The following is a 24,091-nucleotide window of genomic DNA, read 5'->3' as shown; positions in this document are numbered from 1 at the left end:
AAACTTGAGAACAAGGAGACTAAAGACACACTAACTAGCCTGGTGGAGGCATGTGGGCTTGAATCAGGGAAGCAGAAAGCAGAATAGATCAAGTCAAGTCCAAGCAGAGGCTACAGGAATTACTGACCAAATAGTTGTGGGAAGTGAAGGAGAAACAAAAGGCAAAAGTGACTCCAAGGTCTCAAACAGTAACCGGATGGCAAGGGATACCATCAATGAATGAAGGGAAGACAAAAAAGAAGCTGGTTTGAAACCTAAAGAGTAACCAGACAAAAAGTTAAGAGGTTTTAAGGTTTTGTAAGGTCGTATTTGTCATGTTCTACTAAACTGGGATTTTGAGTACATCTCCTACAATACTTTGTAATGTCCTACTAACGTTGGATAATGACTACATAGAGGTTCATTTTATTATTGTTTTTCAAATCGAACATACAAATATCACAAAATTCAGGTACAAACAAGGAGTTAAAGCCCTTATATATCATATATATAATAATGAAAGAAGTGGGGGGAAAAAAGCAAAGTTGAGGTAGTAAGTTTGGTTTGGGACCTACTGAATTTGCAGAAACTAAAGAACTGTATCACTCATTAGACTTAAGTTACAGGGAAAAAAAGAGAAATTAGAGAAGTTTGGAAATGGTTAGCATACAAAGATAATGCCATGGAAGCAAAGGATGTAGATGAGAAGTCTCAAGGGCAGCCTCTGAAAGACCCTGAGATGGCGAAGAGCCAACAAAAAGGAGTCAACCAAAAAGAATAATTAAAAGGGATAGAAGCCCTTACTAACCCTTTTCCCTCTCCAAAGGCATACAGAAGAAAATCAATTAAAAAAAAGGAAGCTACTATTTATCTTCCTAAATTCTTGTGGTAAGTCCAGAATTTCCAGTTAGGTGGAGTCAGAGGAATAATCTGTTTGAAAGAGGGCCTGAAGATGTGTTTATCAAATTAGAAAATATTAACTGACCACATGAAAATACCAAGAGAAAGAGTTTTGAGAGAAATAATTCCTCTCCCTTCAGTCATTAACACTGCTATATACCAGGCATTGCATGAAACTGATCATCTAATCTTTTATCCCCATAATAAGCTTATTAGATGGATGAGGAAACTGAAGCTGGAATAGAATAGAACTGGAATAGAAACTTGTTCAGGGTCACAAATCTTCCAAGGAGTACTCTCATCTGGGTTCCCAGAGCTCTCATAGCTCTTTATACCTTCTAAGAGTTTCTCATTACTCATCTTATTTAATGTGTATATATATGCCTCTCTCTCACTGTACTGTTAGCTCCTCAATGACAGGGTTTGTATCACTCATTTCTGTATTCTTATAGATAGGAATAAATAAATAGTGTGAATTAAGCATATGAAAGAACTAGGTGAGAACAGCATCAAGAAAACCAACTGGGGAAAGAGTTTCAAGAAATGGTCAACAATGGCAAATGCAGAGAGAGCCAACAGTGTATCTGAAGTCATCAATGGCACTAATCTGATATCCCTTATTCATTTATGAAACGCCTACTATATGCAGGACAACGTGTTAAGCACAATGGACACGGAAAAATAAAATCTGGTACACGCCAAAAGGTTTTCGGAGAAGTAGCCGCATCTAAATTCTTGATCGGGAGAGCAAAGCAAAGACTCAGGCCTGTAACTGCCCACACCTAATCTGGCTCGGGTAAATCTGAAAACTACTTAAAAGGGTCACAGTGCATCTTTTAAGAAAACTTCCGATGGGACACACGAGATGAAAAAGGGCCAGTGCACCTCAGTCTCGGTGACGAGAGCCGGTGGCCAGGGAAGCCGACTCCCTCCGGGGTCTCCGGCCCCCAAGGAGAGCTGACGCTGCCCCTAGCTGCCAGTCCGTGGTCGGGGGCGGGAAAAAGCAAGCCACTTACCGCAAAAAGCACCGCTACCGCTGTGGCCCAAAGGGGCCGGGGATTCTTTCTCGAAGCCCCCGCGCCGTGGGAGGAAACCAAGGAAAGCAAGGATCAGACAGACAGGTGCGACCCCACAGCCCGACTTCCCAAACTATACAAACTGGGGCTCCGGCGCCCAGCACCGCGACGCCAACTCCCACCAGCTGGAAGACCGACGATTGCCACCGAACCTTCCGCCCAATGAGGAAACGTCACCACTCGCCGAAGTCCAGCCTTTCATGAAAAGGATACACTTCCGCTTCCGGGGTCACCTGCCGCATTCTCTCCGTACTTCTACTGAAAAGGTTTATTGAGAGAGGTTTCTTTGCTTCGATTGGCTTTTTGACACTCGGTTTTCTTATCGCTTAATCTCTGCGACAGCGAAGTGGCAAGATAGAACGCCCTCTGGGGATGCGATCCCCGTAAAGAATTTCGACCTCGATAAGTCGCTTTAAGAAAAAGTGACTAGGCTGTGCACGGCCAGTTAAGAGGGGAGCGGTGAGACTTGGAGGGGCGATTAGAGAGCCGGGAGTCCTCCCCGGGAGCACGGGAGAACTCCAGAAAGGGGCGGGGCTTGGGAATTTCGCCGCTCAGAGAGGCGGGTTCCGCGGCGTCGGATCCGGCGTGGAAACCCGTCTCGGCCTGCGCGTGCGCAGTGCGAGCCTTCCCTTCGGCTGCTCTCAGCTTTCAGCATGGAATTCTGCTCCGCGAGGCGAGCAGTCCTGCAGCTGCTGCGTACGGTGGCTCCCGCAGACCTCCCAGCGCTGCTCGATTGGATGCGAACTACCCGTAAGCGACCAGAGCCAGACGCAAGGGGTTGGGGCAAGGATGTGTTATGGGCGCTGACCTTGGGGACTTCACACCGGGTGAGGCCGAAAGCCTCCTAGGGGTCGCTGTGCTGGTCCCCGCTCGAGTACAGGGCTGATTGATGGGGGCACATCGCAAACCTTAGCAGCTTCAGAGCCCAGTTTGGGATTGGGTGCAGGAACAGCTGGCTCTCGGTTGTTTTTGACTGCGCTGCAGGCTTCAGACAAGCCCCTAGAGTCTCTTTGTAGCTAAGCCTTTTCAGAGGGGAAAGAAGGGGCAGGGGATTTTGCCCCTCCACCCCTCCCCCACAAACTTCGGACTACCTGTGAAGAAACTACCTGAAAAAGCACTTTGCAAAAGAAGTTTCGGGCTGTGGAGCAGGAAGCTTTTACAAAACCCTGCAAGTGAAATTACCTGCTGGCTAGTGCACTTATTTTCTCAATTGTAAAACGGACCGTCGATTTGATAGTTTTTCGGGGGTGAGGGAAAGGAGAGAAGGGGGTGGGAATAGGGAGAAGACTCTGATTTTAAACTGTTCGTAGAATTAACAATAATAAAAGGCGCAAGTTAGAATCGAGGAAATGAAGCGATTAGGTAGGTTTATTGAAGAATGATTAGATCTGTTTTGGCAATGTGAGGCCTGGTGAAGCACACGAAAATAGGATATTCCTTGTTTGGGAGCTGTGCCAACCGAGGCTATGCCTCTGTACCTCTCAGCGTTGAATCCTATGTTTATTTACATCCAGACCCATGACTTGAAATATTCCTCTGTGCTAATGACTTCCAAACTTGACTTCTTCCTAAAACGCTCTTTCTTTGTGATTTTAGAGTCAATCAGTAGGTTGGGGTATTATTATTATTGCACATTTGGAGGGATTGTTTTAGATAAGATGCCAAACTGAAATTAACTTGGACAACTGGTAGTGAAGTTTAGGCTGGACAAGTAGAGAAAACCAGACAGATAACTTCATACGTACACACATAGCAAGATTCAAGATAGGAATTGCTGAGTCTCCTGTCTTTTTTTTTTTTTTTAGATTTTATTTATTTATTAGACAGAGAGAGTTCACAAGTAGGCAGAGAGAGAGAGGGGAAGCATGCTCCCTGCTGAGCACAGAGCCCAGTGTCGGGCTTGATCTGAAGACCCTAAGACTAGGACCTGAAACCATGACCTGACCCAAGGCAGAGGCTTAACACACTGAGCCACCCAGGCGCCCCTCTCCTGTCTTTTCATTAAACCTTCTATTGCCAGTTTTATCGATCATATCCCAATTAATTATACAATGTGCTAGTTTCCAAGGTTTTTTCTGCATTCCTCAGAACAAAAACTTCCTCCAGAAACCCCAGAGTGCCTACAAAAATGCCCCCTACTGCCTGGTTCTGGCAATTGCACAATTAACTAAAATATCCTTGCCCTCAAGATTGCAGTTTTATGGAACCATTTGTAATCTAAATCTCCAGTTTTAGAGGCATCGTTTGAGAACTTCATTTTTCAAAATCAGGAAAACTTGCAAGGATGTTTTGGGTGATAATTCGGGAAAAATGAAGACCCAGTATCCCTGGTTAAACAGTACCTTTTTACTCTTACAAAGCACTTTCTGTGCCTTTCTCCAGCACACCCTGTAGTCAGAGAAGCTCATGCATTTTGTTAAATGATTTAGAAAACAACCTGAGTTTCTGAGAATATTTATTAACGTGAATATTTTAAGAAATGAGGGTATCACTTAAAACGGAGTGTTTTAACATCTATCTTTAAAAGACAACTTACTAGTATATTGTTTCAAGTGATAAAAAATGTATAACTAACGCTTACCATTTTAAGCTGTTTTTAAGTACACATTTCAGTGGCATTAATACTTTTATGTTGTTCAGATCACTGCCATCTATCTCCAGAACTTTCTCATCTTCTCAGGCTGAAACTAAGTATACCGTTTTATGAAGTGGCTCTAAATAGGGCACAAAAGATTCTTACTATTTTCCTAATCAGTGTCCTTTTTCTAGGAAAATATCTTCTATCTCTAGCATTAAAGCACTTGCATAATATCTCACTTTTTTGACATATTGACCTTCAGTAATTATAATTCTCCTTAAATTTTTCTACCATTTAGTGGAATAGCAGGAGACAATAATAGACACTGAGTATGACTTTGGCTTTGAGTTTCATAGTTTATTGAAATTAAAAAACATTACAGGTAAAATCACAATAATTTTAGATACACAAAACAAAGAATAATATTCTTGATCTCTGAAGGAGTGGGATTATCTCACCAAGACCTGAGGTCTTTTAGGATCAGGCTGGTAGAACCAGAAGCTTGGACCAAGGCAGAGCCAAGTACATGTCAATGCCTGATAAACTGAAGATTTAGAAGAAATAAAGATAGGAGCCTACATTTTACCTTGGGTACAGCATAGGCCCAAAGGTCTAGGAAACAAAGAACACTAATATAGGAAGATGAATCAAGTCTGAGGGGCAAAGCACATGAAGATACCCACCCCTCCCCCACCCCATTCCAAAAAAGAGTAAAATACAGCAGGATCTCAGCTGATTGATTCTGATCTTGTGGCACAGCATCTGTTTTCTTCTATTTCCTGTATGTATGTAAAGTGGGCTCTCGATCTAGATTTCAAAGTATGGGAGAGTGACTGCATTCCATAAAGTGAAGGGAGCTAAGAGCCAGAATTGCAAGTGGGATCCCCAATAAGCATATAAAAAAATACACTGGGGGATGTCTGGGTGGCTCAGTTGGTTAAGCCACTGACTTTTGATCTCAGCTCGAGGTCTTGATCTCAGGGTCATGGGCTCATGCTCTGCTTTCACTCTACCCTGGGATAGAGCCTCCTCAAAAATTATTTAAAAAGGGCGCCTGGGGGGCTCAGTGGGTTAAAGCCTCTGCCTTGGGCTCAGGTCATGATCCCGGAGTCCCGGGATCGAGTTCTCTCTGCTCAGCAGGGAGCCCGTTTCTCTCTCTCTCTCTCTCTGCCTGCCTCTCAGCCTGCTTGTGATCTCTGTCAAATAAATAAAATAAAATCTTTAAAAAAAAAAAAAAAAAGAAAAGAAAAAGGGTGCCTGGGTGGCTCAGTGGGTTAAGCTGCTGCCTTTGGCTTAGGTCATGGTCTCAGGGTCCCGGGATCAAGTCCTGCATCGCCTCTCTGCGCAGTGGGGAGCCTACTCCCCCCGCCCTCTGCCTGCCTCTCTGCCTACTTGTGATCTCTCTTTCTGTCAAATAAATAAATAAAATCTTTTTAAAAATTATTTAAAAACTACATTGGAACAGCTGTTAACAGTGCTTTTCTGAAGCTTCTGAATTTTTCTTGGATATGCAAATACAAATGAGAAAGTCAAGCCCATAGCCCATAAGAATGCCTAGTAAGAATCAAGTTGCAAAGGATAGAAAATTAGGGTTTGCTTTAAGAAGATTAATAAAATCATCAAAAATTAAAATTAATGCTTAAAGAAGATAATAGTAGTTGACCAGAAGCTTTTAGAAGCTTTACTGTATCCTGTATTTTAAGTATATCTTCACTGACCAGAATTGGACATGTTTGTGAGCAAAACTACAGAGCTGTTAGAAGTCCTTTGAAATTCCTGCAAATCTAAAAAGCCAACCCCAGTTTCTAATTACGTTTGTCAGACAGCATACTGCCCCAGTTCCATATTGCATTACCACTGAGGAAGTATCAATATAACAAAGATATTCCAGGCTTTATTGAAACCATATGAATCTATGAAAGTTATCAATTACATGTGGTAACAGAAATAGATTGTTTCTTCAAAAACTAAAAAGGTATACTGAGCAAATTGGTACCTCTTCTTTTTTTTTAATTGGTATCTCTTAAAATTTTTTCTATTAAACAAATAAAAAGAATTATACTTTTCTTTAAAGTACTTTTATACCTTAATATATTGTTGTATATTAAGAATGGACACGATATATGAAAAAAAAATACATCACAAACAAGTGAGTTTATCCCGAGAATGTATTGTGCAACATTATAAAATCAATGTAACTCACCATATTAAGTAAAAAGAAAAACTATGTTGTTATCTCAATAGACCAGGAAAAGCATTTGACAACATCCAACATCTCTTCCTGATAATAACTCTCATCAGACTAGAAGGGAACATTCTCAACCTGATAGAGGTCATCTGTGAAAAATCTGCAGCTAATTTCATACCTAACAGTGAAAGACTTGAGTTCTTTCCCCTAAGATCAGAAACAATAATGTATACTCCTCACTACTATCATCATAATACAGCTTCTGGCTAGTATGATATGGCAAGAAAAAGGAGGTGGGAGGCATTTCAATTAGGAACTGGTGAATGGATAAACAAATTGTGGCATATTTTTATAAGGGAATACTACGTGGCAAATAAATGGGAAGACATTTGTACAATAGCATGTATAAATTATACTAAGTGAAGGAAACCATACTAAAAAAGACTATACTATATAATTTCATTCATTTAAAACTTGAACGTGCAGACTAACCTGTAGTGACAAAAAAATAGGTCTCTTGCGGCTGAATGAGTGGAGGGGTTAGAAGAGAAGGATTATAAAAGGGCAAGAAGAAACATTTGGGGGTCTCAGGTATGTCTACCATTTTGATTGTTAAGTGATAGTTTCATGTCTGTATACATACATCAAATTTGTATAATTATATACTTTAAATATGTACAATTTATCATGTATGATTTCTGTTTCTATAAAGCTGGTTTTGTTTTTGTTTTTTTTTAATGGCTGCAAGTTCTTTAACCCTCATTCCTTGAGAGGTTCTGATCTGTATTCTCTACCTTTGAGTCTGGATGGGCTTTGTGACAGCTCTGACCAATAGAATATGGCAGAAGTGACACCATGTCAGTTTCAGATCCAGGACTTAAGAAACTGGCAACTTCTACTTTCTGTCTCTTGACATTCTTGGTCTGAGAGAAGCTAACCATCATGTATGCAGTCTGACTACCTTGAGATCATCAAATTGTCAGGAATTCCCAGCTTTTCTACAGAGAGCAAGATGCCCAACCAGGGTGTAACTGTTCTTACCATCCAAGTCCAGGCACTAGAACATGTGAGTAAAGTAGCTGTCTGAAATGCCTAGTATAGTCAAGTCTTTCTTACAGATAACATTGCTTGAACATCTGTAGATTTTTCTGTTAATATAAGTTTTCATCTCTGTGATAATACTCAAGAGTGCCATTGCTGGGTCATATAGTAAGTGCATTTTTAGTTTTATGGAAACTGCCAAACTGTTGTCCAGAGCGGCTGTAGCATTTTGCATTTATACAAACAGTATATGAGTAATCCAGTTTCTCTGCATCCTCACTTGCATTTGGTCTTACCAGTATTTTTCAGTTTAGCCATTCTGTTAATTTGTGTAGTGATATATCATTGGGTTTTAATTTCCATTTCCCCAATGATGTTGAACAATTATTGTTTATGTGTTTATTTGCCATTTGAATATCCTCTTTGATGAAATATCTATTCATATCTCTTACCCATTTGTTTTTTAGATTTTTTGTTTTATTTATTTGACAGAGATCACAAGTAGGCAGAGAGGCAGGCAGAGATTGAGGAGGATGCAGGCTCCCTGCTGAGCAGAGAGCCCTTTGCAGGGGCTCCATCCCAGGACCCTGAGATCATGACCTGAGCTGAAGGCAGAGGCTTTAACCCACTGAGCCACCCAGGCACCCCTCTTGCACATTTTTTTAATTGTATTTTTGGTATACTGTCACTTTGAGAGTTCTTTATGTATTTTAGATATAAGCCCTTTGTCATATGTGTGGTTTGCAGATATTTTCTCCCAGTCTGTAATTTGTTCATCCCCTTAACAAAGTTTTTAAAAGCAAAATTTTTTTAATATTGATGAGGTCCAATGTATCCACTTTTCCTTTTTTGGCATCAACTTTAAGAACTCTGTTTAGCTCTAGATACCAAAGATTTTTTCCATTTTTTTCTCTTCAAAAATTATACAACACTATATTAGTGTCAAGTTCTATGTGATCATTATCTTTTTCCTAAAAGAGCTGTGCTTTTGTCTTTTGCATTTAATTCTTTGGTCCAAGTTAATTTTTGTGTAAGGTGTGGAGTTTAGGTTGAAGTTCATTTTTTCCCCTATAGATGTCCATTTCCTCCAGCACCATTTGTTGAAAAGGCTATCATAATCAGTTGTCATTTTTGTGTGGCTCCATTTCTGAGCCCTCTATTCTGTTGATTTATGTCTCTCTCCCTGACCAATACCACTCTGTCTTGATTACTGTAACTATTGTTTAAAAGTACCTTCTTTAACTTTCAAGTGTTTGGAGATTGGCCTGTTAACCAACTTCCAGTTTAATTCCATTATGGTCAGAAAAGATACTGTGCATGACTTCAGTTCATTTAAATTTTTCTTTATTGGGGCACCTGGGTGGCTCAGTGAGTTAAAGCCTCTGCCTTCAGCTCAGGTCATGATCCCAAGGTCCTGGGATCAAGCCCCACATCGTGCTCTCTGCTCAGCAGGGAGCCTGCTTCCTCCTCTCTGTCTGCCTGCCTCTCTGCCTACTTGTGATCTCTGTCTGTCAAATAAATAAATAAAATCTTTAAAAAAATATATTTTTTTTCTTCTTTTGTTTTATGGCCCAGGATATGGTTTATCTTGGTGAAAGTTTGATAGGTACTTGGAAAAAAGCTGTGTATTCTACTCTGTTTAATGCAGTGTTTTATAAATACCTGTTAGGTCTTGTTAGTCGATTATATTTTTTGGTTCTGTTTCTTTGCTGATTTTCTGCCTTTTAGTCTTTCAGTTGCTGAGAGTGGGGCAGTGAAGTTTAATTGTGGATTTGCCTCTTTGTCCCTTCAGAACAGTTTTTGTTTCATTTATTTGAAGCTCTTGTTTAGTACGTTCACATTCAGGATAACTATGTCTTTTTGGTGGATTGATCCTTTAATAATTATGTAGTGTTCCTCTTTGTACCTAATAATTTTCTTTGTTTTAAAGTCTAGTTATCTCATATTAATATAGCCACTCCCATTTTTTAACTAATGTGGGCACAATATATTTTTCCTTTCCGTTTATAAAAATTCATTCTTCCTATAACATTATGTCTGAAGTGAGTTTCTATTGACAATATATAGTTGGGTTCTGTTTTTAAATCTACTTTGCCAATCTCTGTCTTTTTAAATTGATGTATATAGAGCATATACATTTAAAGTAATTATTGCTATATTAGATCTTAAGTGTGGCATCTTACTGTTTGTTTTCTGCTTGTTCTTTCTTTTTCTTAACCTATTTATCTCTGCTTGCCTTTCTATAAGTTACTAGGACAGTTTTAGAATTCTGTATTTATTTTCCTGAGTATATCTCTTTGTATAGTTTTCTTTGTGATCACTCTCTTTTGTAGTTAAATATATATGTAACCCATCACCATCTATTGGTACAAATGTTTTGTCACGTGAGTGGGGTATTGAAATCTTACTTCCATTTAGTTCCCTTTACCATCCCCCACTTTTTAAGTACAATTGTTTTATATCAGATAGTTATATCAGATGATTTCATAAATTTTGATTAAACCATCAAATATGTTTTAAGAAATTAATGACAAAAAAGATAGTCTTTTGTACTTAGTCTATTTTTACCCATCCTGTTTTTTTCCTTTCTGAAGTTCCAAACCTTCTTCTGCTATTTCTTTTCTGTCGTAGAACTTCTTTAGCCATTCTTTAAGGGTAGATCTACTGGCAACAAATTCAGTTTTTCCTCATCTGAGGATGTCTTTATTTCCCCTTCATCTCTGAAGGACAATTTCATAAGATATAAAATCCAGAGCGTACAGAGTTTTTTTTTCCCAGCACTTGAAAAATGTACCTCCTTCTGGTTCCCATGGTTTCAGATGACTAGTTCACTGTCGTTCAAATGGGTATCTGCCTACAGAGAGTGAATCATTTTTCTGATTTTGAGGTTTGTTCTTTGTCTTTTATTTTCAGAAGTTTAATTATGATATGTCCTTGTGTGGATTTCTTTGGGTCTATCCTATTTGGAGTTTCTCAGTTTCTTAAAAACCAAATTGGGGGGGGGGTTAGCTATATTTCTTCAAATGCTTTTCAGACCCATACTCTTTCTCCCATTTCTGCGACTCTGATATTAATATTAGATCTTTTGTTGTTGACCCACAGATCTCTGAGTTTCTATTCTTTAATTCCGTCCGTTTTCTCTCTGTTGGTCAGTTGGAGTAAATTTTATGTCTGTCCTCAAGTTCGGTGGTTCTGTCCTCTGTCATCTCTACTATTAAGCCCATCCAGCAAGTTTTTAAAATTTTGATTATTGTGTATTTCAGTTTTATAATTTGCATTTCATTCTTTAATTTCCATTTCTTTGCTGAGATTTTTTATTTTTTTTAACTTGTTAAAATTCATAATTGCTTATTGAAGCATTTTTGTGATGGTTGCTTAAAATTCTTCTCTGATAATCAAATTCTGGTTCACTTGGTTATTGGATATATCATCCAAAGAATGTCAGATTCAGATTATGAAACAAATGATTATTTTTCCTGTTCTTTGTATGATAACTGATTTTCTATTATACTAGGATAATTTCGATTGTATCCCTGATACTTTGGAATATCTGCGATATCCCAAGTTGCCCTCTTGTCTTATGCTCTTGTTCTTAATATTCAGATTTTTTATTTTAATAGGCAGTTGCCTTGCTTAGTTTTAACTTAGTGGTTCTTGGCCTGATAGCAATTTAGCTTTCTATGTCCTCCAGTGCTCTTCAGCTCTGCTTTGTTCTTTTGGCACTGCAGCAATTCTTGTTGAATCTATGCTAGTGTCACCTGCATGGGGAAAGACTGGGCTACCCTGTCTCGCTGAGCTGCCTTCTGCTAGTGGGGGTAGGGGAACAAGCAATTGAGGGCCTGTTTTATTCTCCACCACTGGGCAGATGGCTAGGAGATGCCAGACCTGGATCTATTTATGCCCCTGGGGAGAGGGCCTGGAGACTGGATAGTCTGCTACTGCCCCAGTGTGGAGTGGGACTTAGGGTTCCTCAGTCGGTCTCCCGTTGTTCTTCCCCCTTTACCAGGCTTTGGCAAGAGACAGCAAGTTTTTCTTAGTTCTTTTTTTCTTCCCCCTGTGCCTGTTAGTGGTTCTGGGATGCAGGTCTCTTTGGTGTCCAGTCGAAGCTACTTGGAAGATAAAAAGAAAACCCAGGCAACTCCCTACTGTGACCTTTCTTAAGTTCTAAGACTCCTAGGCAGTTTACCTTTTCTTTCTAGCTTTCAGAGTCTTCATAATTGCCTATTGAATATTTCCAGTGTATTTAGTTGTAGTTAGAGGGAAGGAACAGGGGAAAGGGAGGAAAGTTGCCCTCTTGTCTGGGACCAGAACTCCCCTCAATAAATTTTTTAAATTTGAATAGGGACTTCAAGAATAATATATGATATGAATGAATAATAGGTAATATATAACCCTGTGTTTAATTATGCACTGTAAGTCATTAAAGGTAAGGATATGGGTGAGTTAAAGCTAGAAATAAAGCGTAAAACCTCATGGAGGAAAAAAAAAAAACCACCTCATTGATGAAGTCTCAGAACCTAAGTCAGGTTCGGTGGGGTGAGGAGGTTCGGAGCCGACGACTAAAGAAAGAATTCTTAAGACGTAGTTGGTGCAAAAGGTGATTTATTAGAGCACGGGGACAGGGCCCGTGGGCAGGCAGAGATGCGGCTGCCCCGGGTTGTGAGGGGTGGTTGGTTATATACGCAGGAGTTGGGTAGGTGAGGACAAAGGGCTATTGGGGCAAAGAATACTATCAGGATATTGAAGGCTTAGTTACTATCAAGTAAAGACAATTGAGAGTCTCCTGGTGGAATGTTACATTCCTGCCATCAAACATCCTTGTTAATGAGATTTAGGTTTAGAAGAAATTTAACTTTATTTACTTTTCCTTCTACCTCCACCTCCTTCGGTTTTATGGAGGGGAGGGTGACATTAGGCTTGAGAAACTGAGTTCTGTGTCTTTGGAAATTGGGCTATTGATAAGGTAACTTCTTTGTTGTAATCTCAAGGACATTTGCAAACCAAGGGAGACTCCTGTCTTGTAGGATTGTGATCTCAGCAAGTTAACTATTTATTTTATGGCAGTCAGGGGTGCCTGAGGAATGCTACACCTATGGAGGGGAGCGGATGGAAGGGGGGGTGCAAGGCGCCAGCTCTTGCTTTGTCCTCAGCCAGCCTCCTGCTCCCTCATCATCATGGAGACAAAATAACTTGGACAGGCCCGTAATGCAAAGGGGAGGATCATGCAGTTGAAAGGAACAGTATGAACAGGAAGGGCTATGGAAAACAGCTGGGAGGATTTGCCTGTCTTGAGGAGAAATTATGCCAGGGGGTGATGAGAATAGAAAATAGGATGGGTAGGCTCTGCTGATACAGAGGCCCTTAAATATCTAAAGTGAGATTTGCTAGGTTGAACAGTAGAAAAATGTCCAAAACTTGTAAGGGAAACAAGTGACACAAAAGTGAGGTTTGGGATGCCTGGCTGGTTCCGTTTGGTGGCACCTGTGACTCTTGATCTCCGGGGTGTAAGTTCGAGCCCCATGTTGGTGTGGAGATTATTTGGAAAAAAAAAAAAAAAAATTCTTGGAGAAAAAAGAAAGAGGTTTCAGTGAGATTAGTTTAAAATAGATATACGAGGGGCACCTGGTTGGCTCAGTGGGTTAAGCCGCTGCCTTCGGCTCAGGTCATGATCTCAGGGTCCTGGGATCGAGTCCCGCATCGGGCTCTCTGCTGAGCAGAGAGCCTGCTTTCCTCTCTCTCTCTCTCTGCCTGCCTCTCTGCCTACTTGTGCTTTCTCTCTGTCAAATAAATAAAATAAAAAAAAAAAAAAAAAATCTTTATAAAATAGATATACGAGGTATTTTGTAGTTGGGGAAAACCAGTATCAAGGAGCTAGTTATGAGTTTGTCATGGTATGGTATCCAAGTGTGAGATCCAGACTGTGGCTATGAGGTGGTTGAAGTGGGAAGAAAGAGGAAGTAGGATTTACAAGCAGAAGGGGTAGGACTTGATACTTCACTAGATCTAAAAAAGTAAGGTTTGATTCATAAGCTGTCAGGTTCGGTGATTGCTGTTTCCTCATAGATCTTTAAAAATAACCAGGAAATTTTGAAAGAATAAATTTTGCCCTTTAGAGAAGCTTTTCTTCTGCTGCTCCCTTCCCACCTACATGTGTAGTTTGAGAACTTGACCGTCAGGCCACTGATTAACACTTTTCTTTAATCCTTTTCCAAGCATAATACTGTCACCACACATTCTGAAATCACTATTACAATGTTAAAAGATGTCAGCCTCACCAGTAATTAAAGAAATGCAAATTAAAACAACAGAGTTTGTTTTTTATGGTAACATTTAGTGCTGCAAGGGTTTAATGAGACCCGTATTCTTTTCTCTTAGAGTAAATGGGTATACTCTTTCAGGGAAGAAATTTGACAATATGTAGCAAGAGTCTTTAAAAAATGTTTAAGTACTTCTACTTCTGAGCATTGATGGTAAGGAAATGATCAGAAATGCAAAGAGGTGATGGACGCCAAAATGTCAGATGTAGTATCTTCATTTTTCACAATTATTAGTATATCTAAATGTGTATTAGGAGCAGCAAATGGTTAATTAAATATACAATGGTAGAATATTGCCCAGCCTTTAGAAATAATGTTTTAAGGAATTTGATAACAGTAAATAAAATGTTACGTGAATTCCAGTTTTATACACTTCATTAATATCCTATCATATCATGCTTTTTTGACCTACACAGCCATTATTAGGGCAAAAATGTTTTGCTGCTCTTTTCAGAAGTTATTTGCCAACCACTACAGATAGTAAAGCAAATTTTAGCCTTTTTGCACTAAAAATTTCCACAGTGCCTTACATATAGTGCTCAGTAATATTAGCTATAATTACTGAAGATCTCTTCAGAACTTTCTTCCTAGGGGCACCTGGGTGGCTCAGTGGGTTAAAGCCTCTGCCTATGGTTGGGATCATGATCCCAGAGTCCTGGGGTCATGATCCCAGAGTCCTGGGATCAAGCCCTGCATCAGGCTCTCAGCTCCGCGGGGGAGCCTGCTTCCCACCCCCTTCTCTGCCTGCCTCTCTGCCTACTTGTGATCTCTGTCAAATAAATAAATAATCTTTAAAAAAAAAAAAAAAGGAACTTTCTTCCTAGAAAAGCATATATATTTATGTATACAACAAAGCATACAACTCTGGGCCCTGCAAGGCTCCCATAAATCCCATATGCAGATCCTCTTTGACGGGAGCCATGGTGAAGAATCATTGCTGTAAATGAAGAAATCTCCTCTCACCCTTGCGTGTGGGTGGCTGAATCAGAGTTTGCTGTCCAGGATAAGAGGTGCCAGTTCTCATTTTCACCTGACATCCTTGGTATTGAGATGAAATAAATGCAGTCTTCATTTAACACTACCTTTTTGGAATGGCTGAATTTAATATACAGTTTCTTATTCTCTCTCATCTTGACTGGTGATGCTCCCATTGATTGGGTATTGACTCTCAGATGAACCTGTTTCAGACAGCTGGAAATCTGCTGTGATGGTTCAGCATTGGCAGCCATTCCCGTCTGTCATTGTTCCAGTTTCCTCAGTGTTTACATATGATTGTTCAAGTCTTTACATACGATTACGTAGGATTGGCTTCCACTGCCACCGTCACCCCTTCCAAATCTATTTATTAATCACCGAGTAGCCGTAATGTTCAGGGCCCTAGATGCTACAACGTGACAGAAGAGAATAACCTGAGGTAGTCATGGATGAGAGAACCAGATCGCCGGTGTTGCTTGCAGAGCTGCATTTAAAGGGTTCTGTTGAACAAGTCCAGAGGACAGCAAGCTAATGGCAAAGAATGTGGCTGCGGCATCCAGTGGAGAACTGTCTGGTCTGAGGTGGGGAGGAAAAAAAACTTCAGTAGTGGCAGGAGGACTGTTACTAGGCAGCTACCTTAGAGAGCCTGTATGGTGTAGTGATGAAGAGTTCGGACTAAGGGGGCACCTCACTGGCTCAGAGGAGCACGTATGCAATTCTTGATCTCGAGGTTATGAGTTCAAGACCCACATGGCATCTTAATTAATAAATAATAAATAAAACCTCAAAAGAAAAAAAAAAGTTCAGGCTAAGACCTGCATTCAAACCCCAGCTCCACCCCTTTCTGACCCCTATGACCTGAGGCAAGTAACTTAACCTCTGACATCAGGGGTTTTTTTGTTGCTGTTGTTATAGAGTAGAAATGATTATAGTATCATCTATAGGATTCTTAGGATTAAATGTCCTGTGAAAAGCACTGCACCAAGTCTAGCAGGCCTGAAGGGTCATTCGGGAAACATTGTATAGCATTAAACATGATGATTCCTCTCAGGCTGAAATTGGAAAAATGAGTTAATGTCATTATGAAGGGGCAGACTGGGGCTCTGCATGAGAAATGCCGGCCTGAATGTGTTCAAGCAAAGACTAAACAACAGAGATGTGTAGATGGGTGGGCCATTTGGTAATCAGTCATAATCTAATTTCTCTTCTCACTGTAAGACTCATTTTTTAAGGCAGACCTACAGCAAAACTGTTTTATTAACGTGGCTTTTTATGTTTTAGAATTAAGTCCAGGGTCGCCTGGGTGGCTCAGTGGGTCAAAGCCTCTGCCTTCAGCTCAGGTCATGATCTCAGGGATCGAGCCCCTCATCGGGCTCTCTGCTCAGTGGTGAGCCTGCTTACCCCCCACCCCCGCCTGCCTCTCTGCCTACTCAGTGATCTCTTTCTGTCAAATAAATAAATAAAGTCCTTATTTTAAAAAAGAAGAATTAAGTCCAAAGAAGTTGGGATAGGAAATAGCTTAGTTTAACATAATGACATTTTTATTGCCTTCTCTAGTTATGTACAAATTGAGAGAACCTGCTAAGGATCACCAGTGGGAGTGATATTATTAGAATTAAATGTGAGTCATAGAGGCTCCCAGACAGTGTTCTATCTATCTGTGGAGGGAAGGAAGCTAAGCACATGTTAGGTATTAATTAACACCTTGTGGGGCGCCTGGCTGGCTCAGTCGGAGGAGCTTCATCTCTTGATCTCAGGGTCGTGAGTTTGAGCCCCAGGTTGGGTGTAGAGATTACCTAAAGAAATAAATGTTTAATTGGCACCTTGAGAAAATTTAATTAGATTTTACAAATACAATTAAAAAGGCCAGTTTTCTTGAAAAATGCACTTAAGTTCCACCTGAAACAATTTGGAATGAATTTTAATAGTATTTTTGTTTCTCTGTAATTTATATTCTGCCTCCTTCTAGAAATAATTAGAAGCAGCAGTTTAGAACATGGAGCTAAATAGGCGAGGGGGAAAAAAGGGGGCTTCAAAGGCCTTCCCACATCAGTTCAGAGAGCCAAATCTTTGTATTCACTACTGTTGCTCAATGAGAAATTACACAGAGAAAGATCCTTTGTATATAGGGCACAGAGGAGTATTGCTAAAAAGAAGAGTACCCTTATGTAGAAGCAGAAAACCTCCATTTATTTCCCTGTGCTGCTGTTAGCCTGCTTTGTTAACTTTTAATCATTATTAGTGACATGAAAATAGCATTCTGAACCAACTCAAGAATTCATTTTTGTTTAAGAATGAAATCATAAGCTTACTTAAAAACAACCAAAGATTTGGGGCAGGGGATATGGAGACAGATGACATTTTCTTCAGGATCTCCTTGTTTCCCTTCTACAATTATTTTAAAACAGAGTAAGTGGGGTGCCTGGGTGACTGAGTTGGTTAAATGTCTGCCTTCAGCTCAAGTCATGATCCCCGGGTCCTGGGATCGAGCCCCCAGATCCTTGCTCTCCGAGAAGTCTGCTTTTCCTTCTCCCTTTGCCTGCCTGCCACTCCCCCTGCTTGTGCTCACTCCCTCTCTCTGTGTCAAATTAATAAATCGTCTTAAAAAAAGTAAAACTGAGTGAGAAACAACCTCCTTGGGGTACTGTTATTCTAGCAAAAAATATAAGAAAGTGTTTTAAGAGAAAGGTAAACTATTTTCATTAGTAGTGCTTTCTAGTCTACCTTTGGCATCCTGGACAGTAGCTAACTTTAGGAGTGTTTTACTTTCAGATAAGTCACATTCTATTTAAAATTACATATGAGCTCCTTAGAAATAATATTGTTTTAGAACCAAAAAAAATTAAACACCCAGAAAAGTAGAAACAACAAACAATGAACACCGCTTTTATACCCTCACCTGGATTCAGCAGCTGTCAATCTCAACCAAACCTCCCTCTTTATTGCTACACACATTCTCCCTTCTGTTGCCTCCCCCTCCCCTTTTTGCCAGATCATCCAAAAGTACGCCATAGCCATCATAAATAGCCCTTGTGTTTTGTTTTGTTTTTTTTACCTGCTGCTCAAGTGCAGCAGAGCCACATGTTTATTGTAAAGTTTATTATATAGTTGGTGTCAGCTGTTAGTGCTTATTATCTAGAGTCTTAGGTACATTTTATTGGAATCAGGGGTATTCAGATTAAAGTTATTTTAATAATTTCTGTGATGCTTCCTGTACTTCTCAGATCTGCATAGTGAGAGAAAGAATATTTAACTACTTACTGGTGAGTTTAAAACCGTACAAACTAATGACAGTACTGCTCTTGAGTAAAAATAGTTAAAATACTATATATAGTATTACAGTATATATATATATATCACATATAAATATATATAATATAGTTTATAATATAAATATATATATAGTTTTTAAGTACTTTTGTTTTTTGCAAACAGGCTGAAATAGTCAAGTTTTGTATTTTCAAGCAGTTTAGGAAAGGAAAAACTAAATATTTGAAGTGAAATATTTGTTACAATTTAGATATTTCATTGGTTAAAAGGTTTATTTATTGCTATAAATTGATGCTGTGGGGCCCCTAGGTGGCTCAGTGGGTTAAGCCTCTGCCTTCAGCCTAGGTCATGATCTCATAGGGCTCTCTGCTCAGCAGGGAGCCTGCTTCCTCCTGTCTCTCTGCCTGCCTCTCTGCCTACTTGTGATCTCTCTCTGTCAAATAAATAAATAAAATCTTTAAAAAAAAAAAAAAAGAAAGAAAGAAAAATTTGATACTATAATTGATTGTGGAAAATATGGCCATTCTGTTCACTTAGCCTAGGTATGACCAAAACCATAAAAAAGATATTTCTCTCCTTTTTTTTTTTCAGGAGACTTTGATGAATTCACTGAAGGTAATAATGACACTATGCTGAAGAACATAGCAGAGGACCTTCGGAATTGCTTACCTCTAGAAACCATGCTTTCCTCAGAACATCTAGCCCTCCAAAAAGTAAATACACTAATTTACTCTTGGTGCTACTCGAGGCTTCTCCTATTCTTCCCTAATCCTACAGCCTCTCTGATCCAATTAGTCCTGAATTCTGCTTTAGACAGTTTTTCATTTGGTGCTTCAATCATGTCCCTAATTCTTTCAAGTCCATAGTCCTCTGGCTCCCCATTCATTCAACAGGTATTTTTCAGGGCATCCTGTTTGCCAGCTCTCAGTTCCTACCCACTCAATGCCCCCCCCCCCCAAAAAAAACAAGGCCCAACAGTTATCTGGCCCTGTCTCCATCATTGTCCTGGTTTTCTCTTTTCCTGTTCAATATCCCCCACTTTTATCAAAGGTGAAATTCATCTCTTTGTTTCCTTCTCCTCCTTTTATGCTGTATAGTTTTTGCAACTTCTGTTCCTTCATTCCTAAAAGAAGTTCTCATTTTTCTTCTCCAGACAACTCCCTCATTCAGGCCCCTTCAAATGTCAACTCTTCTGGAGGGCATATGCTAGGAATATTGTTTGCTGAAACAAAGCTGATAATAATCTCTTCTCCCACCAATCTGAAAACAGCAACCCTCAATTTTATTTTTTCACTGTGTAGATTCCGAAGCAGAGGAACCAGATCCTATAGATTTTCAATAGCGCTGTGCACATTGTGAGCACTTAGCAAATCTTAATAATATCTTCAGTCAGAGTCATTTCCGAGAGGTGGAAAATAGCGGATAGTTTAAAAACTGAGAGCAATATTTGTAGTATAGTTTGGATGTTTTTAATAAGTCAATCCTATCAGTAACATGATATACCAAAGTATATGAAACAGAAAGTGTTCATCGAATGTAATGTTTCACCCATAATCCCCTCTTCTAACAAACTTTTTATCTTGCATTATTTCCTTCTAGTCCTTGTGTATGTCCATACATTTTACACACTTACAATTTCTAGTCCTTGTGTATGTCCATACATTTTACACACTTACAATATAGATGTGTGTGTATGGTAGGTATAGATAAGTAGATAGGTTGGTTCTTTATTATAATTAAGGTGAAAGGAATCAGACATTTTATTCTTCATAGCCACTTGCTATTATATCATGTATTACCAGTATTAATAAAGGGCTATTCATTGTAAGCATGAAATTTTACCGAGTGCCTGGGTGGCTCAGTGGGTTAAGCCACTGCCTTCGGCTCAGGTCATGATCTCAGGGTCCTGGGATCGAGTCCCATATCGGGCTCTCTGCTCAGCAGGGGCCTGCTTCCCTTCCTCTCCTGCCTGCCTCTCTGCCTACTTGTGATCTCTCTCTGTCAAATAAATAAATAAAATTCTTAAAACAAAACCAAAAACAAAACCCAGGCAAGCATGAAATTTTACCGATGTTTTAATTATTTGAAAACTCTGCCTCTGGGCAGAGCTTACTGCTAAGTATTTTGATGGGTCAGTCACTGATATACAGGACTCAGGAGACCTGGTTATTAGTTTCAGTTCTTTGCTCTCTCATGGTCATTTCTTTAGAGAAATCTCTGAGAAGGAGTTTCTTTATTCGTAAAACGTACAATCCAGGATGGACAAGATAGTCACGGAAATACTCCTTATACTCAAATTTTATATATTTCACCTAGCCATGTTTTGTGTCATTACAGGTCAAATTAAAAGTTGCTAGTGTTTCACAAAACAAAAACAGAAAACCAGAAAGAAGAGTAGGATGGCTCTGCGATAAATGAAACTTGTCTTTCTGTGCCTTGTTGCTCTCAGAATTTTAGCATATGAAGCACTGATGTTTTGCCTTATTTAGCAATGAAAAGAGACTCCTTTGTACTTCGTTTCTTTTGAAGTTCTTCTCTCCACCAGATACGGCAGCAGCCAGAACCCACAGTTCACGTTGATGCATTCCTTTATGATGAAGACTTTATTGATTCATTATGTGAGGAAGGAAAAATGAGCAGAAACTACTGCATGGTGTGTGGCTCACACCGGACGGCTCCTTTAGGTAGGCCCTCGAGTATGCAAACCTGGCGACCGTGCATGTACATGTCACCAGAACACAAATTCTTGACCAAGTCATTCAGAGTTTTTTGAAAGGAAAAGGCCAACCATGCAGCGTAGCCATTACCAATTATTGAGGTTAGGGAGACCAAAGTGTAATATTGTCCAGGGAAGCTGCACCAGAGGATGTCACCAAGGAGAGCAGCTCTGCTTTTCACAGAAACTGTTTAATCAGAGGTGACTTTTCAGGTCCAGAAACTAATCACAAGTGACTGTATTTAGGGAAACCAACTTATACTTTCCTTACTTCAGAGAGATTCAGAGGTAAACCATAATACTGGTTCACTTAGAATGAGAACTATAACTGCAAGGGGGCTGAAATGTCCCAATAAAAGCATCTACTTAAGAAGGCAGATATTGTTGGATAGGCACAAATTCAGGGGCCAGAGATAGTCTTGAGAAAGGTCTATTCAGGCCTTGATTTGACCTAGTAGAACATCTCCTATCCATAACAGAGGACAACTCTAGTGACAAAAGGTCTCCTGCATCTCTGCCCCTCAGATGCCGCACCTGGGTCCCAAATGGGAAACTAGACTGACCTCATGTTGCAAATATGTTAACTCTTTGTTAAGGGGTACCTGGGTGGCTCAGTCATTTGAGGGTCAGACTCTTGATTTCAGCCCAGGTCATGGTCTCAGAGTTGTGGGATTGAGCCCTGCATCAGGCTCCACATTTAGCAGGGAATCTGCTTGAGATTCTCTCTTCCTCTCCCTCTGGCCCTCCCTACCACTCATGCATGGCACACACACACGTGTGCACACTCTGTCTCTCTCAAATAAATAAATCTTTTAAATATATATATATTTATATATTCGGCATTCAAATTGGATATGATCATCTAGGCTATTACTTTATTTTTTTAAAGATTTTATTTATTTATTTGACAGAGGGAGAAAGATCACAAGTAGGCAGAGAGGGAGGCAGAGAGAGAGGGAGAAGCAGGCTCCCTGCTGAGCAGAGAGCCCCATGTGGTGCTCAATCCCAGGACCCTGAGATTATGACCTGAGCCAAAACCAGTGGCTTAACCACTGAGCTACCCAGGTGCCCCTAGGCTGTTACTTTAGATACACTATTTCAGTTTTCCTGGTCACTTAGATATGGAGTTACTGCTTATAGTGGCCTACCTCTCCAGGTAAGTAATCTTACATTCCTATTACTGATCTTAAATAACATCATTGTTAAAAGTTAAGTGCTACCAAATTTGTAATATGTTGCTAATACAAATATATTGTATCTCTATTATAATTGGGTATTAAACTTTCCTGATTTACTTGTTTAAGATTCTGTCTTTAGATAGTACTTAAAGTTTCCATGTGAGGTGGTTGAAATTTGCAGAATAGAAAAGGACTTAGATGAGAACAATAGAAGGAAAACTAAAAAGTGAATTATAACTGTAATACCATATCAGATCTGATTTACAGAAGGTTTTTTTTTTTTTTAAGATTTATTTATTTATTTTAGGGGTGGGGAGGGGCAGAGGGAGAGAGACAATCTCCAACACATTCCCCCCTGAGTGAAGAGCCTGACTTGGGCCTAGTCCCATGACCCTGAGATCCTGACTTGAGCCAAAATCAAGAGTTGGACTTTCAACCCCCTGAGCCATTCAGGTGCCCCTGATTTACAGAAGCTTAAAGAATATATATATTAGACAAATAAAAATTTGAAAGTTAGGATGCATTTTCCCATAGAAATCAGATTCTAAATAGTGACTGGGTATGCAGGCCAGCCCATAAAACCATAGTGAACCTGAAAAAGCTACCATTTGTGGAACTCTCCTTCCTTAGATGATAAGGAGCTTATCTAGCTATAAGACACTAGTGATGACTTTAAGGCTGAAGCACTAATTTGACAGGGAGTAGGGAGGATGAGGATTCTAGGCAGATAAGTCTATGGTGGTCAAAGCCCACCCCCATTCCCAGTCACACCCTTTATTTTCTTCCAAGAGATTAGCCTGGCTGCTTCCATTTTCTTTGCCACCATCTCTTAGTTATGGCCAAAGTTTCTCTCCTTCCTGACCATTAAATTAAGTAGGACATAATATTGTAAGTCTTTAAAAAATATACTCAGGCTCTCCCAAATAATTTGATTTGGTCTAGGAAGCTTGTAGCAATTAAAAATTGTAACAGTTAAACTAAGGGAAATAAGAATGATTGGTGGGCGCACATCCACTTCCTTTCATACCACCCTCTCCTATACTGCAGAACACATTTTAGGTTGGTCAGGGCTGCCATGTTGCTCAACTCCAGAGATGGTCATTCATTTGGTAGTCTACATGCAGTGGTAAGGGGGTATTCTGTGGTTGCTCTGGGGTAAGGTGAGAAAGCCAGATGATATGAGAGTTCGGGAGCATCCTACAGAATAACGGTCATAGGGAAAGGAAGGGAAAAACCAAGGACCTTCTAATCAACAGCAAGAAGGACATGAGGGGCATAGTGATAGGGACACATTGGTGGGTAGCTATTCGCTAGAGGCCTTTGAAATGTCAGAGACTTTGGGGCTCCTGGGTGGTACAGTTAGTTAGGTGTCTGACCCTTGGTTTCAGCCCAGGTCTGAAATAAATAAATCTTGAAAAATAAAAAATAAATGTGAGAGACTTCATGGTTATTCTTCTCTAATATAGCTCAGAGTGAATGAGTGCAAAATTATCACATTAGTTTTTTCTAAATAGTCTCTGAATACCTCTCATTGGTTTAGAAGAGAAAAACATGAAATAGACGTTATAAATATGGATAAAAGAATTAGAAATACAGAATCGAATGTTTAGTACCCAACCAAAATTTGACAATTTGATGTTTATTCTGTTCTAATTCTCCAGGATTTATTTCTCATTCCTTCTCCCTCATGGAATTGAAGTTCATTTATCATCATGTACTCCCTGATCTGTCGGGAAAGGTCTTGGTTGACGTTGGCTCCAGGCTCGGCACAGTCCTTTATGGGGTAAAGTCCAGCTTGTGGACATATTCAACATTTGGAAAATACTTTCTCCTCCTGCTAGCAACAGTTTTGCCTGCCACCATCCAAGGTGAC

General features: G+C 39.8%; 2 protein-coding genes across 4 annotated transcripts in view; one reads left to right on the top strand and one right to left on the bottom strand.

Annotated features, from left to right (window-relative positions):
• The window catches only part of SRP54 (signal recognition particle 54), a 42,468-nt gene extending 40,310 nt beyond the window's left edge, over positions 1-2,158 (bottom strand). Inside the window, exon 1 of one of the 2 annotated variants that reach the window (XM_045067821.1) lies at positions 1,896-2,158. The gene's annotated coding sequence lies outside the window, so the exon portion shown is untranslated. The remainder of the gene's footprint in view (positions 1-1,895) is intronic. The other variant, XM_004773349.2, reaches the window with a different exon arrangement.
• An 11-nt stretch (positions 2,159-2,169) lies between these two features.
• The window catches only part of LOC101671717, a 35,837-nt gene continuing 13,915 nt past the window's right edge, over positions 2,170-24,091 (top strand). Inside the window, exons 1-5 of one of the 2 annotated variants that reach the window (XM_045067822.1) lie at positions 2,170-2,414; positions 2,601-2,705; positions 18,916-19,037; positions 20,870-21,008; positions 23,880-24,001. In XM_045067822.1, coding sequence (XP_044923757.1) covers positions 2,609-2,705; positions 18,916-19,037; positions 20,870-21,008; positions 23,880-24,001 — 480 coding nt within the window. In that variant the 5' untranslated portion in view covers positions 2,170-2,414; positions 2,601-2,608. Of the gene's footprint in view, positions 2,415-2,600; positions 2,706-6,555; positions 7,788-18,915; positions 19,038-20,869; positions 21,009-23,879; positions 24,002-24,091 lie in introns of those variants that run through there. The other variant, XM_045067823.1, reaches the window with a different exon arrangement.

This window comes from Mustela putorius, unplaced genomic scaffold (genome assembly GCF_011764305.1).
Source record: "Mustela putorius furo isolate JIRA1106 unplaced genomic scaffold, ASM1176430v1.1 tig00003898_pilon_pilon_pilon, whole genome shotgun sequence".
NCBI lineage: Eukaryota > Metazoa > Chordata > Mammalia > Carnivora > Mustelidae > Mustela > Mustela putorius.
Note: the sequence above shows the minus strand (reverse complement) of the source record. Positions and strands in the feature narration are given on the sequence as shown.